This window comes from Telmatherina bonti (assembly GCF_933228915.1).
Source record: "Telmatherina bonti genome assembly, chromosome: 6".
In the NCBI taxonomy this organism is placed as follows: domain Eukaryota; kingdom Metazoa; phylum Chordata; class Actinopteri; order Atheriniformes; family Telmatherinidae; genus Telmatherina; species Telmatherina bonti.
This window is the reverse complement of record NC_136624.1, coordinates 30,978,175-30,994,495: the sequence shown is the minus strand read 5'-3', so window position 1 is coordinate 30,994,495 and position 16,321 is coordinate 30,978,175. Positions and strand designations below refer to the sequence as shown.

Below are 16,321 nucleotides of genomic sequence, written 5' to 3'. Positions count from 1 at the left end.
AACATGATGAATATAGTTTTAAATAAATAACTTTTTTAAAAAAATGTTCAGATTAGGCACATAGGAAACATGATGAATATAGTTTTAAATGATAACTATGTGCCTAATCTAAACATTTAATTTGAATGTAATTTAAATTTTATTTTTGATGTTGGCATCTAAAATGGCATTAAAATGTCTTAGGCTTATATCCCTCCAAAAAAAATCATAACCTTCTGTGTCTCTGAAAAGTAAACACAGAATTTATATCCTTGCATGTAAGTTAAATTAATAATTATTTCATTATGGTATCTTGATATATTGTTTAAAGCTACTGAACACAAGACAAAAACTGAAACACGTCAAAGATAAAACTGAATCTGGTGAATTACATAATAGAAAGGAAGAGCATTGTGCTATCAAATGATGAAACAAAAATCAACTATAAAGGTTCAAGGAGTCTTTAAAGCTCTTTAAAGCTTGTAAAGTATCTATTTCAGCAATCTATGAGGCTGTCAAGATATTTTATTCTCTTAAACAGTGAAAATACCTCTAGATCATGGTGCTATGAAAAAATTGATGGACAAATATTGTGTAGAACATTGCCAAAACCCCACGAGACATTTAATGAACCAAATCAGCGCTCTGAAAAAAAAAGATATCGCACACCGAAGACATTGTTGAGGTACGACAATATTGGGATTCTTTTTCTTGATCCAGAAGTAATGTATAAACTATTAAATAAAAGTAATGTTGAGGTAATTTATTAACAAATGTGTTGCTTTGCATCTGAAAACTAGATCTGAAGTTTTAGCTTTTTCTCTCACTAAATACATGTTCAACATTACATGGAGTAAAAAAATAACAGGGAGGGATTTTTTAGTATAGGGAGTATATTTTAGTAACATATACTATATTTTAGTATACGTAATCTGAGACTCAATTGCTTTCCTAACAAATATTTTATCTTACAAATCTTTTGGGGGGAATACAACCCCCCAAAATTCTGTTAACTGCAGAGTTATTAGAGAGGTTTCACAGAAAATCTCACACACAGACGCTATATATGGTTCAATAATGAAGTATTAAAAGACCTATAAACAAATATTAATTGGAGGTTATCAAAAGAGAGGAGAAACGTACAGCACTTTGTATTAAATAATAAATAACTTGAGAACAACTATCAGAAAAGTGATCATATGAGATCACGAGGGTTGAGGGTTTTTTTCTCTCGCGATATTTGACGCTGCGAGACTTCATGACAGCAGGAAAGATGGCTGACGATTACGGACGGAAATGGGACCGATGCCTTGCTGATACGGCGCTAAAAACAGGTTTATATAATTACTTCTGTGAGATATAATTGATTATTCATGCATTAAAACATAACGTTTATTGTACTTGTGGAGTAAAGTGGGTTTCAAGCGAAGGCTTGAGTCTGTAGTCCCTTTTTAAAGTGGGTTTTTAGTCAAACCATGCTGGACAGGTTGATGTGACCGAGGTCAAAGTCGGAAAAATGAATGGATAAAACTTAACATTTGTTGATTATAAAGGAACTTTTTATTACTAATAATGAAAAAAATTCACACAGTTTTGGTAAATTAATATCTGTAGCTTTTTTTTTTTATTCCTGGAAAAAATGTGACAGTGTTTAATGTGTAGTTTGAGATGCGCCACAGTCTTTATTTGGATTCCTACCTACGACTCATATCTTAAACAAATACATTACAAGGACCCGGAGTTTCGAGAATTACTAACTTATTTAGCTTTTAAAACTTCATCAAATGGGGCAAATGGCAGGGAGAAGTTAAAACCGGTATGCAAAGTGAAACTCCCTTTATGGGGACAGATGGATATGACTTGAAGTAGCCATGCTAAATTTGCCCCTTTATTCATCTGTAATGTGATTCATCTGTTTTTATAGTCAAATAATGAAAAAATGAAAAATACTGAAAGGAACTAAACAATTTTAGTAATTGAAAAGGTTCACATTTACAAAAGGCAACCCTACGTTCCCATGCCTCTATAAATCAGCCAAAAAGACTGTGCATGCACATTTTTATCTTTGTACAGTTCTAGTAATGAAACTACACAGAGTTTTCTGCATCTGGCCAGTAGTCTCACAATGCGCTCTTATGATCTTAATTATCCACACATGGACGTTCCTTTTAATGGGAAGCATTCCCTCTGAATAGGTTGTAAGTTTTTGTTTGTGTTTTTTTTCCTTTTTGCTGAGCTAACTATACTTCTACTACCTGTAGCTGGTATAAGATTAATTTTAATCAGGTGTCTTGTCAGTCTGTGGTATGAATGTTTTTCTTCATACTTGTGTCTATTTTGTGCAGAATACACTTCCCAACTTTTATGAACTTATGTTTTCCCTCACCTAGATTAGTTGATACTAGGGATGCACTGATACCGATATCCGTATCAATACCGCGTGTGTGTACTCGTAATTGGTATTAATAAAAGTGTTCCGATACCACGCCCGATACACGATACCACACTAGTCAAATCAGCGCAAATGTGTTTGATGACATGCTTCAGATGTGTTTTAAAAGCAATAAATGCCTTAAATGTTAAAATGTGACATTTTTTGTTACACTAAAAGTTAGATATTTGTTTCAAAATTGCTCATGTATAGTTTAGGCCTGTCGCAATAAGTCAATTAATCGCACAGTAAGAAAAAAATGCACGCAAGTTTGCCGGACGCAATAATTTTCATTTGTCTTTCTTTTCTGTCTCACACAATCATCAACTGCAGTTTTCCCAGCTGGGAAAAAAGACCTTAACAAACAGGCTAGCTCCATCTTCTCGACAGTCAATGATCACTGGGGTGTTTAACAGACAGATAAACACAACAAGACAGGGCAACATGGTGTGCACTCAGTGTGGTTCGTAAAGTGATGCTGCCCTTTAATGTTTGAAAAAGTGACATTTTGAAAAATGTTGCAAACATTTCACAGCCAGCGTGAATTTCCTCGATGAACATACATGTTACAAATGGCAACTTCACAACTTTACAATGACATGAAAAATGACATACTGAAGGCAATCAAAGACATTGAATTTTAAAATGTAAACAAACTCTAGCATCCTCATCCATCACGGGAAACAGCTGCATAAATGGTACATTTATTTTAGGAATTGGTGAAGAATGACATGTATAGCCTGTCGGTAGCAGTCAATACTCACGTCTGCACTACAGAAGCAACTTCATGTTGACGTAACAGACTGAAAATGATTCTTCTTCAGCCAAACTGTCTTTTTACTTGTTGCAAGAAGCCCAAATATCATAATAGTTTCACCCAATATCTGCAATATCCACTCCAGTTTACATTCACTCTTATTGTGAGCCCTTAATGTGAGCAGTGATGAAGACTGCTGAGGATGATTGAGGCAGACTGTTGCTCTGGCTTTGCTGTGTGGTTAAGGTCATGGCTGTTGTTTAAGATTGGGTGTAACATGGAGAATGTGTAGCAATTGACAGTTTCACTTGAGTGACTAACTAAACGTCTGCTGTGTGTGGAAATGCATCTGTCATGGAGATGTAAAGTATTGTAAGGTCATGCAAAAGAAATGTAGAATATGACTTTCCAGGATATTTATAATAGATTCACATTGAAATGTTCGTTTTTCCTTATTTTCTCCATAAAACATTTATTTTAGCTTTACCCTTGTGAGTGTAATAGTGGGAGACGGAAAATGGTCATCTGATGACTGGAACACTTTATAGCAAACGACGTTTGTTCCCCAGTTTGCGTCCTTCTGCGTCCCTTAATTTGATGTTAAACTGGTTTTGGATAGTCATTTCCAATCTTCAAAAAGTCTCTTTAGAATCTAAGACCTAAAGCTTTTAGTTTAAGTTTTCTGGGAAGTCCTTGGGTTTTTAGAAGTATTTTAATAAAAGAAGCCTTAGATCAAAATGAGCAAAGAGTTTGGCCTCAGAAACTAAAACACAAAAGAAATGCAGTTACAACCACTTTAAAGTGGCGATGTGGGAAAGAAAATTGTATTATATGACTTGGGTGGAACAGTATTCAGTCACACTGATTGAAAATGACTGTCTTATTGATGCCATTTGCTGAAAATGCATCAGATGAGGGATAAATGAATAACAGGACAATTAACCAGTTCTGGATTTTATCTGCTGGAAAAACTTTTCTGGTCTGCGGGTTATTCATTTCACTCTACTCAAGCTCAAATATTTTTGTTATAATTCAAGCTCCTTGGAGATGTCCAGACAAAAGAAAGGATGCCAAAATGCGATATTGATCTGGCCTCAGATTTTGCCAGAGCTTTTGCTGCGTTACTGTCAGTGGAAAGTTAGTGGTTCACAAACGATCTGGCTGAAGAGCAAAGGAAGACTGGGTCTGGAAGAAATGAAGGACCTTGCATTTAACTGAGTCATTGCTTGAAATGGAAGCAGAACTACATAATTCTGTAGATGTGCGGCGATAATAAAGATGAGCTGAGGTTTATGTGGTCTTGTTTGACATTTGTAAGTTGTGTAATAAACAACAGTCTGAGGGTGCTGGTTCAGGCACATTGGTCATGCTGCATATTTCTCTGAATCCAATTAGGAGTCGGAGGGGCCCAAATGGTTGTTTTTATGTGTTTTCTGTGCTGGCTGGCCTGCTGTTGGGTGTGGTGTGGCCTGCAGCGAGGTGAAGCTAAGCGCACAAACACATTCCTCCTCAAAATCCCACTCTGGTTTCAGGGCTTCCAGCAGATTTTTGCCCCTGACTGACAATCTGCCGGATTGACTTGGTCTAGCACTCTTGTGTACACCTACTGACTTAAAACCTCTCCTGTTGCTCACGTTGCATATGCTGTCATCACCCTTTCATTGCTCTTTCTCATCTCCAGCCGTCGTTTATAGTTTACATTATGTTGGATGCTTTGCCTTTGTTTTCTTATGCCCTTGTTGTTCTCAAGGCAAAGGCTTGCTACTGAAGCAATGTCACATTTAACTGCTTCCTGAAGTAGCAGCGTCCTGTTCATTTACAACAGACTTCCATCTTTTCCATCCAGTTTTTGAACTGTTTCAGTCGTCTTTATCATTTCTGTGGTCTAAATGGTCTCCATGTGTGTAATTTGTTCTAAGTGTTTATTTCTTTTGTGTTCTGTTTCTGTGACCGTGTCTTCTGATGTTCGTGGCTCGGAGCCACTAATACTTTCTCTTTTGTCTCTCTTTGCAGTAACAGGCCTCGGTGTTGGCATTGTGTTCTCTGTCCTTCTATTTAAACGTAAGTGTTATTAAGAAAACATGTTTGCGGTGCTCGCTTTTTTTTTTTTTTTTCCTTAAACTGTGTGATGATGAATGTTTCTCTCCACTAGGCCGCACATGGCCTGTGTCACTTGGTTCAGGCTTAGGGTTGGGAATGGGATACAGCAACTGCCAGCATGATTTCAGATCACCGTATCTGATTCATGGTCGCGTGGTTAAGGTGAGTACATGTTGCAAAATGAATTGTTTTCAAGAGGTTTTATGACACACGGACATGTCACTAAGAGATTCCTCTGTGTAACTTTTCAGGACCAGTAATAAAGAGACTGAAGATGATGAGGAGTTTCTCATCTGTTTTTGTGTTTGCTGTTCTTTTGCTGCTCATCTCTCTGCCGGCACTACCACCCAACGATGCATGCGTTGTGTAAATCGAAGGGCAATAAATGTATATTTAATAAAGTCATTGTGGAAACTATTTTTTCTCCTTTTGTTTTTCTGTGAAAGTTTGAGAAGAATGAAATGTGGTTTGGGGGTGGGAGGTAATTCTGTGTGTTAATGAGCTGGGAGACTCGAACTCCTGCTGTTTTGGAATGAGGGCCAGGTTCAGCATCTGCAGCCCCTCCAGAGTGGGAGTATAAAAATTTTTACTGAATGATGGAATAAAGACATGCAGTCGGAAGAGGAACAAAGCGAGTGTTGAGAGAGCTTTGAAAGAAAGAGTTTAGTTGTATGACACGAACTTGTGTAGTTTGTATCGTCCCCTTAAATTCTTCTCAATAGATGTTGGCGTCTTGGTATGCTGTGGATATGGATGGGAGATTTCTTAAAAGATATCAGTACAAGACATGAACTCACCCTGATTTTTATTTAGAATAGACCAAACATAGCAAAGCATGCATTGTAGTCTTGTTTTAGGTTGTGAGAGCCAAACAAGCATTTGCTGTGACCGTAACCGTAGTCATCACAGGGAGTTGAAAAGCACACATCTACATACCTGCAGAACTCTCTTGCATCCCATATTTGTCAAGACAAGATGGTGTGGAGTGTGATTGATCACTTTCATGCAGTTGCATGGGCCTGCTAGGTGGGTTGTGTGAGATTGTGCACACGTTTATCCAGCCCCCTGGTGGAGCAGAATCCGTGGAATGCAGAGAAATGCCTTTTCTGGACAAGAGCTTGGTCTTATTACTAACAGGTGAGTTCTGCACTTTGCACGTCTGAGAATAACACATGTTGAACACTTTCACATCAAAGACAGCGCTGCCGCATGCGCCTTCTCAATTACACAGACACTCACATTTTCCCTTTTCATCAGTCACAGTTTTCTCAGTAATGTAAGCACATACATTCCTTCGCACAACAGCATCCAACTTGTTCCAATGTGTTCAAAGGCCTGTTTCTTCAGCGCTGTGCTGCGATGTATCAAGCATAGAGTAACCCTGTCAAAAAATTAAGCCGTGTCACTCGTCCCCAGTCCATTAAAATATTTGTTTGCAAGTGAAGCGTGAAACCGATAGGGGTGCTCATGGACATTAGCCAGGCTGAACACCTGTGAGCAAAGGTGTGCTGATCCATGGGAGTGCAAGAATGAGATGTTGCTTTATGTGCCTTCTGCACTGCAACAAGCAGCCAAAGCCAAGTCTGGCAGAGATTTCCCAAAGATGAAAAAAGAGCAGGATCTGAGAAGAAGAGCAATGTTTGCCAAGATTTTTACAAAACAGATTTGTATTTATTTCATTTCTAAAAATCTAAAATCAAAACCTAGAACATTTGTTGAACATTTTACATATATACACCCAGCACACAGGGATCATACAAGGAGCCCAGCGCTCCAACTATGAATGGAGATTGAGAAGTTCCCACCACATGAGAAAAAAAAATCACATTTTGCTGTGAATTGGTTTGAGAGGTGCTCTGAAGAATAGGAGCAGACATGATGTGTGTGTGTGTGTGTGTGTGCAGCTGCACGACTCCAACTCAGTGATGCTGTTCAGTGTGCTGCTTAATGCCAGTCAGCCTGAAGCTACCAGGGGTGATTAAGTTAAATAAACTGATTTAATGAGGTGCTCTACGGAGCAATTATGTAGCATGTACTTTACATTTCAGTTTTTGCAGCTGCATAGTTTCCTCCTAAAAACTACATAGGTTTGAGGAGGAAATATTTGTGATCTGTGATCTACCATTATAACTAATTTTGACATATTTTACATCACACTTGAAACTTAAGTGAGTGAATAAGCTGCACTATTACAATTCAGTTTAGTGCATATTGAACTGTTGGCCTTGGCAAGACATTTTACAACTTGTGAAGGAAACATTCTGATTTTTTGCCTGTTGAACAATTATGATAGCAGGGGAATCTTCATTAGAAGTGAAATGCAGAAGTTATGCAGAAAAATTTTCCTAGTGATTATAATAGCTTGTTCCTACTAAATCTAATCAAGTCAAATTAAACTTTATTTACTAAACACTTTATTATACATAAAATGCAACTCAAAGTGCTTTGCACTAAAAACGTAATGAATATGCCTCACCCCCTTCTCTTCCCAACGTTTCCCATCTAATCTACAAGACTATAATATTATCATTATAGCATATGCATAAACATAATTATATAGACACATATGGACATAAACATACCTGCACAAATGCAACAGAGACATACACACATATACACCGAATACTAATGCATTAATGTCTTATTAAAACAAAATTATTGAAAATGTGGTTTCATGAAGTATTGAATATCAGTGTGTGTAGCTCATGCAGAGACTCGTAATGCTATCATGCTGGTGTGTTGCTCATTTGTCTTGAAAATCCATGTACTTTATTTCCCAGTGAAAACTGCTGCATGCTGCTATGAGGCTTTCTGACTCATATTTATTGTTATAGTAAACTTGGGAATCATATTTAAAAACTAAAAAGGTAGGGTTATTATTTCCTGCACTCTCATTTAAATCAAATTTGAAGGAAGCTGACAAAGGTCAGCCAAACAAGCAAAATGCCTCTCAGCAGCACACATGCTCATGGGGCTTTCAGTGGTTTTACTCCAGACCTCACATAAATCAATTTGTCATGAGCTTCTGTTTATTAACCAGCTATTCAAGTCATTTCAACATCCCAAAGTTGCTTTAATGTTTCTGTTGAGTAGAAGGGGTTTAAGAAATAGGGGAACATTACACAGATTCACATCTGTTTTCCAGTTGTGCATCATCATTATACTGTGTTGTTAATGTTTCAATTGTAAAAACTAAAAGCACATGTTTATCAAAGCCCTGCCAGATGTGTGTGGATGACTGCAAACATCCCTCTCTGCTTTTAATCTTGTTATATTTGCATATTTGTACAGTAAATATGAGCGCTCCTCTTTAGGGAAACATTTGAAAGCTTTCCAGCAGTCCCCCCTCCCTCCCTCCCCGTTTTGGTTCGCACAGAAACGGCGCAGCAGGACGCCTGTCTGAGGGCTCAACCGCGCCTAACCCTCGCATGAGAGTTTTACAACAAAAGACAACAACTTGGAAAGTGTTTTTCAGCGGAGTTGCAGGGGAATTTAACACTGGACGGGAAGAGAACAAAGGGGAGGGACGGAGCTGATGGACTCGGAGATGAGCTAGTGTTCTGCTCTATCTCTCCATCCTTCCCCCCGCCGTCGGACGGACGCTTCTGTCTCTTTTCCGGATGATGTAACTGGTTTATGACAGGTTTAGTTCGGATAGTCTTTGCACTTTTTGCTCTCTTTTTCAAGATAACCAGCTCACGTGTGATACCCCACGACATCCTCTGTGTTTTCTGGAGCCTCGTCCAGGTTTCGGCTCGGCTCAGCGGGACGTTGCGCAGAGTTCAGGCTGTCCGCCAGCGATGATGAGCAGCGGTAAGTGCCTCGACCTCTGCTGGGTTTACTTACTCAGATAAAGTACTTCATTACTTTGAAAAGTAGCGTCAATGCCGCACTCCTTCCAACGTGTTGCGGCTTATTGCCTCTCCAGAGTTGGTTGGTAAATGTTACACTTGTTAGAAGACGGTTCCAGCTTCTCCCTGCTGCCAAACTCGGTTTAACTCATCAGTCTGTTACTTACGGCGGAAATTATAATGGGCCACATTTGTCCAGGTAAAACAACAGTGGTTATTAGGGGACATGAAGAAAGGATAATAGGATTTTGGAATTTTTTATTTTTTTTTAAATTTTTTTATTTATTTATTTTTTTTAGCCTCTTTGAACGTTCAAACTAAATGTAAGGTAATGTTTTCCCTTTCTAAATTGTGACCCATCAGGGGTGATAATGGCTACATATGCTCCTACAATAACTAGGATTTAAGGACGTGTTTATTTATTTAGTTATAAGGGTGTTTCTAGGGGTAGACCTGTCTGTACCCCTACAACTGGCCAGAAATTAAGTCGCTCAGCAGACAGATCATTAAACTCGCCCACAGGAGCATAAATCTAGGGGCCACCAAGTGGCCCCCTGGTATACTTATCTAATCTGTCTATACTGTAGAAACAGCCAATAATAACCAGATATAAAGGCTTATATAAATAACCAACTATATGAGATGAAAAGAGGTAACACAAATACAAAAAAATAAAATTACAACAACAAAACAAAGATAGACACAAAAATTGAATTGCAGAGATATAAGATACGAAGACTGGATAAAAATAAGCCCGGTGGGACACCCCTCATAAAAAAAAAAAAAGACTACACAAAGCAAAATAAAACAAATAAACAAAACATAGACATACACTAAGGAATTCTATAATCAGACACTAAAAATAAGACACAGAATGTCATTTAGCGAATGTGCACAGTGAAAACAAAGTTCAAAGGGGTGAAATTTAGTTAAAAAAAAAAAAAAAAAAGGACCACAAAGACAAATTTTATGGGAAAACATCTGCAGGATACATTCTTGAAGACACAAAACAACTACAGTCTTTATTGGCATAGTAAGATTTTATTCTGGGATTTACTTTAGAAAATTCAGATCTGTTGTTTAAGAACACTGTACAGAAACTATAAGTGAAGGTTATTCAGATGTTTGTCCCGGCAACTGCACAAAAGTATCAGCAGTGAAGGTTTCCATTAGACTAATTACAATTATATATTAATATTTTAATCACCACAATGAAGCTGGTGATTTTCCAGATTTTATTTCATACAAGTATCTGCTGATCAGCTAATTCTCTTTAGGAGCAACACATTTTTTCCTCTTGTGCATCGTTTATTTGATTACTTTTACATTATTAAACCAACCCTTTAAAATAAATAAAATTTGAGTCAAAAGTTTAGACTCGCCCGTCTGTTCATTTTGAACAAGCTGACATGTCCAAATATTTGACTGGCATTATGTAGCTTTTCACAATATTTGCCTCTTAACTGAGAGAGAGTTAAAGTAAAAAGTAGTGTAGGAAGTAACTAGTTAACTTAAAACGTACTTGAATAAATGAACTCGGTTACTTATCACTGCTTGTTTTGTGTCAGTTTCAGTCAATCATGATGTCTTGGTTAGAACTAAACTGAGTGGTGAGACTTTTAAATGACCACCAGACACTTTTTATAAGCAGCAGGAGAAAAGGCTTTTGTTGGCTGTAAATGACATTGTTAATTGAGGCATTTTTGAAGAAGAAAGTGGAATGGAGCAGAGGACAGACAAAATGCTGGAGAATGCAGGCCTGGAGCAGAGATTTCCTTCCCTCACTCATAGTATTATCAGTTCTGGGTCATGTGAACCACTTGCAATGTTGTTCTCACTGAAAATATTTTTAAAAAGTCTCTATCATTCAAATGAGATAACTATACCAGCTTGATAAAATCTGATGTGCAGGGACTGGTTTCAAGCTCACGTCGACTGGGTCAGTTGTCGACAGCAGGAATATGCAAACTTCAAGTTTCACATTCCCGGAAAAGCAGACATGACCTGGCCAGAGGAAATCAGGTGACATTTCTCTCAAACAAAGTTAACCGAGCAGTAATATGCTGTGGATTTCTGCTCCTTTAGGTGCAGTCATGTGGCAGAGGATTCAAATTTGCTGCGCACTGTTTGCACTGTATTCAGCGGCACCACCTGCACACATCAACCGCCTGGCGCTGTTCCCCGACAAGAGCGCTTGGTGCGAAGCCAAGAACATCACACAGATAGTTGGGCACACAGGATGTCAGCCTCGCTCTATTCAAAACAGGTCAGGATGAAGGCTCTCTCTGTCTCTCCCTCTGTCTGACAACCCCTCTGTGCAGCTGGAAAAAAATGAATGATGTGGACACATCTTGTTATCAAGATGTTACTTTCTCAGAGTTATGTCTTATTCACTTTTAAGGGGTTGGTACTGATTGTATGTCAAGCAAAATAATTTATTCATTCCAGTAATTTTGCATGTTACACAGTAATTAATCAGAATCAGAAGCTTTTCTTGTTATTGAATTGGTGTCCCAGCACAATGAAATCACTTCCAGTACAACCCGTCCGATCAGGCAGACTGAGGCAGCAGCCGTGTGAGCAGCACACCTTGTAATCAGTTACAGATGCAAATTGGTTCAATTACTGTTGAATCATTTTTACCTTACAAAACTGATTTTATCCCCGCTTTAGGATAGGATTTTGGATAAACTAAAAGCCGATCCATGTGAATAACTCATGAATATTCAGTATGCAGTGCAACTGTCCCCTCTGAATCTTGATTTCCATCAGGGCTTTCACTCTGTTTCAACTTCAAACATCTGTTGAAATCTGAAGAAATTTTGAGCAACAGGAACCCTTTTGAATGAAAAATAATAAAATCTTAAGTTGCACCAGACAACTAGAAGTAGTGATCCAGCAGAGGGTGCTCTGTTATCAACTTGACTTTATCCATGTCCTGGTGACCCCTCAGTAGGAGAGGCTAATGTTACATTTGCTATGTTGCTATAAATATGGAAGAAACTAATTAATAGACATTCATTACATTACATTCATTAAGGCAGTGGAAAACTGTGTGAAAAATATTTTAAAAAGTTATTTCTGGATGTATTTTAGATAATACACCATTAATATGATTGTAATCACTAAAACACACGACAGACTACAAATAAAAAAAACAAACTGTGTCTTTAGTTCATGCCAGGATGCACGCCAAAACACACATATACTCATATACATATACACATATACAATGGCAGCACTTGGACATGCAACGTGTTAGGACCTGCTGGCCCATGTTACTTTTAAGTACGGTTAGAATATCAAGCATGGTCACTTCTGGACTAAAATAATTTTTTTCAGCTATATCTGCTCAACAAAAGTGCATCCTGGCTCCCGTCCCATAGCAAGTCAACAAATATGGCAGCCTACCAACTATATCAGTTGTTGCTCTTTGCAAGAAACGTTATCACTGATCAAAACAAACCTTTTTTTTAATCTAATATTTAAAATCTGACTTCTACAACTGTGTAAATTCACCACATCCCATGATCTGTGTGGTCAGACGTGGGCTCACAACGCTTCTAATCGGTGCTGATGGTGGCATTTGATGTGAGTCGTACGACATCCCACACCAGTGCGACGCTGGTGTGGTCTTGCTTTTAACGCGATAAAAATGTAATCTGCATATTCAACTGTTTTCTTGCCATCCAAGTGTGGCAACACTGGCAGCAAGTCACACAACTTGCTGTTTGGGTTGGTTAGCTTCACCACGCTTGTTGCTTGAAGTAAGTCTGTTTTCTGACTTTTTGACACTTGCGAGGTCACGAGTTCCTTTTTAAATCAAAGGTCAGAGACTGAAATATTTTTTTATACAAATAATTAAAAACTATTTTCTGTTGGCATTGTATCACTTAAGTAAAGTAACTGCAATGTTTTTATAGTCTTAGAATGATTTATTTGGCGTGGGTCCATATACATGGAGGCTGTCATATTTATACGACCATGTTTACTATGGTATCTCTAAATGGACAAAAAACTCTGTGTGACATGCCCTCTGAGCTTTACAGCTTCACCACTGCAGAACCAGCTTTGTTAGATTTGTGCAAGAGCATTATTTGGGATAAGGAAAGCCTTAAAGGACCATAGAAGAAGACAACAAACACAAACACAATATTGAAGTAGCTACCTGTAGTGCAGTGATTGTTACACCTGAGGCCACTGATGAAAACACGTTTATGTCTGGAAGAATTTTGGCCAGTGATGCCTACCATCCATTTACATGGACTTGGCATTTGAACTAATATCTATGACTGCCTTTTTCCCACTAGATGTCAGTAACTTTTACATGCTGTACCTTTAAAGATAAAATAAAGTGGTTCCACGGCCTCAGGACGTTCCTGAGACATGGCTCCAGGAACAAACATAATAAATGTCACTGTGGTATCAAAACAAGTCAGAAAGACACATTTTAAAGATCAGAAAGTTTCGTGGAACTACTTTAAGATTTTTCAATCAAGAATATTTGCAAATCGGTGATTATTTAGAAAAAACAAAGGACTTTTATGGCTTCTAGTTGAATAATTATATATTTTTATTCATTTCCTAGTTTGTGTTACAGGTTATATTAAAACGATTACAAACCTACATACTTTTTCATATGTCCCAAATTTTTCTTTGTATTTTTTTTCTTTCCTGAAGCAATAGATGTCAGTTCCTTCTTGGTTCAGTTACCTGCAACCAAGATGCAGGACGCTTCCTTTAGAAGTTAGTTGTACAGCAGGAGCTCAAATGTTACAAAACTTCTTCAATACTTATTGAGCAGCATGTGTTTGTAATTTTCAAGTGCAAGTTTCTGACAAAAAAAAAACACCAAAACCCTGCAGACCAAGTTCATCTGTCCCTATAGACAACATGATAAGTACACAGCATTCCTAAGAGGTCTCTTTCAACCGCTACATCTGCTCACTCAGGTTAGAAAGAAATCGTAGATCGGACCCTTTAACGGCTGTAATCTGACAAATAATTAGTTATAACTATATTTAGGATTTCACAGAGAACATGAACAAAATGAAAAAAATGAAGTGTTGAAGTTTAAAAGTGGAAATAGTCAGAAGCTTTTTGGGGGGAAAATGCACAATTTTTAATTATTAATCACAAATTTGCTGATAATTCCCAAACATTTAAGAATTTCCAGTCTCCATTTTGTGACATTTTGCTTGAGACCTGTGGGCGACCTCAGACATAATAAATCAGTTCAGATTTCAGGCTGCGTTTTTCCCTGCAGCGCTTGCTTACACAGACTGAAACGCTCTGGTCATGCAGTGGAATCAAGTGCAGGCCCACGTGAAATCACGCACTCTCTCCTCCTCGTTGCAGAGCTTGTCTGGGCCAGTGTTTCAGCTACAGCGTTCCCAACACATTTCCACAGTCAACTGAATCTCTGGTGCACTGTGACTCCTGCATGCCTGCCCAGACACAGTGGGAAGTGGTAAGAGTTATAGCGCATTAGCTCATGTAGCAAACACACACCAACTCTGACTTGTCAAACTAACACACAAACCACAAGTTCCACACATGAAAGACGGTGAGGATTTACAGTTCACTACCCAAACAGAAAACAGAAGAAAGTAAAAACACAAAATAGATTCCAGAAGGTGGAATAGAAGCTTTTTTTAAATTTTTTTTTATTCTTTTAAACTCCATCGTGTCTTTTAGACAGAAAGGAATTCACTCTTGCGAAAACAAAGGCTTTGTGGTGAGGCTATGTAGTTTGGAGAGCTGCCAGGTAGACAAGGCGGGCTGGACCACAGGTGAGGTCACCTCATGTTTCAGTGGAAAATATTGTATCTCTCGGAGCTGATTGCTGTTACCAGATAGTTTGATTAATATTCTTTCTAGGTCTGTTGCACAAGAAAAGCAGGAGAAAGTGCATTTACTCCCTGAATTTGCTCCTAATTATCTGGAAATGGTTGTTTCTGCCTTCAGATATGATTGTTGTTTCAGGACTTTGAACTAATTCAGTTAGAAGAGAAACAAAGTCCGCTCTCACGAAAGATGATACGTCTCCCTGCTGCTTTGACTTTTGGTAAAATTGCTGAATGACCATTTTCGATGGATAATAGAAGGAGGGAACTGGGAATTTGTGTGTGGTCTGGAGAGCTGGCTGAGCTTTTGTAACACCTACAGGGGGTTGTGTATTTTTCTCTTTACTTTGTATTGACAGTTTTGCCAGTATTTCTTTGTACCAATGTGTCACATATTCATTCCACAAATCTTTCAGTATGAAAAGTATACTATAAACAAATAAAAAGACAACTTTTAGGTGTGAAATGTACTGGTGATTGAAATATGTCAACACACTATGAAAATGTAGGAATTAAAAAAGTCAGTGAATGAGAACAGATTTTTAAAAAAATAACACACAAAAGTAGAAATAATGAGCAAGTCTTATTAACTGTACGTTGGCACAATTATACTTACATACATGTGTTGATGTGTCTGCCCAGGTGACTCTGGATTGCCCAGGCAGTGAAGAGTCCCCCCGGGTGGATAAGCTGGTGGAAAAGATCTTCCACTGCAGCTGCCAGTCGTGCAGTAAGGAAGGTGGCCAGGAGGGGGCGGTGATGCAGCTGTATCCAGCAGACAACACCCTGGATTCAGCTCCGTCCTTATCCGACACCCTCAGCGGAGTTCAGTCTCACCCTGTGCCCCATTCAGATACACACTCTAATAAGCATGTCCAGCTGCACACAGACCATCACACACTACCCCATACATCAGACGGAGGGTAGGACTGACAGCTTTTTTGTCCAAATTTTTTTACTTTTCCCATCTCTGCTGCCCTCTCTGCTCTCCTCCACGCTGCATCCGCTGTACCTGTTCATAGTACTTTATACTGTAAAGGCACTTTGAAGATATGACGTCACTTCATGTTAAAATCTTTCTCTGAAGGTACACACACACACACACACACACACACACACACACACATTTACAGTCATGCTCATATACAGTGATAAACATACACAAGCACCAGTCTATGCACCCCTGTTTGCTAATTAACACATAATTATGTGTGCTTTTGTTGCATCCACACGCGACTGTAGTTTGTGAATAAACTGTAGGCTTTTAATCAGCTTCAAAGCAATAAATTCTGTGGTTGTGATCACTGTCTCTGGTGTCATGGACATACACACAAAAGTCAAATGAAAGACTTTCCCA

General features: G+C 38.4%; 2 protein-coding genes across 2 annotated transcripts; both read left to right on the top strand.

Annotated features, from left to right (window-relative positions):
* The first annotated feature begins 1,239 nt into the window (after window positions 1–1,239).
* LOC306756893 (MICOS complex subunit Mic10-like) lies at window positions 1,240–5,678 on the top strand. The gene is made up of 4 exons (XM_079241805.1): window positions 1,240–1,313; window positions 5,181–5,228; window positions 5,320–5,429; window positions 5,519–5,678. Exons 1-4 carry the CDS (start codon window positions 1,253–1,255, stop codon window positions 5,525–5,527), a joined length of 228 nt encoding a protein of 75 aa, XP_079097931.1. The 5' UTR covers window positions 1,240–1,252; the 3' UTR covers window positions 5,528–5,678.
* Window positions 5,679–8,748: 3,070 nt separating this feature from the next.
* nbl1 (NBL1, DAN family BMP antagonist) lies at window positions 8,749–16,321 on the top strand. The gene is made up of 4 exons (XM_079241802.1): window positions 8,749–9,080; window positions 11,204–11,384; window positions 14,477–14,588; window positions 15,607–16,321. Exons 1-4 carry the CDS (start codon window positions 9,068–9,070, stop codon window positions 15,889–15,891), a joined length of 591 nt encoding a protein of 196 aa, XP_079097928.1. The 5' UTR covers window positions 8,749–9,067; the 3' UTR covers window positions 15,892–16,321.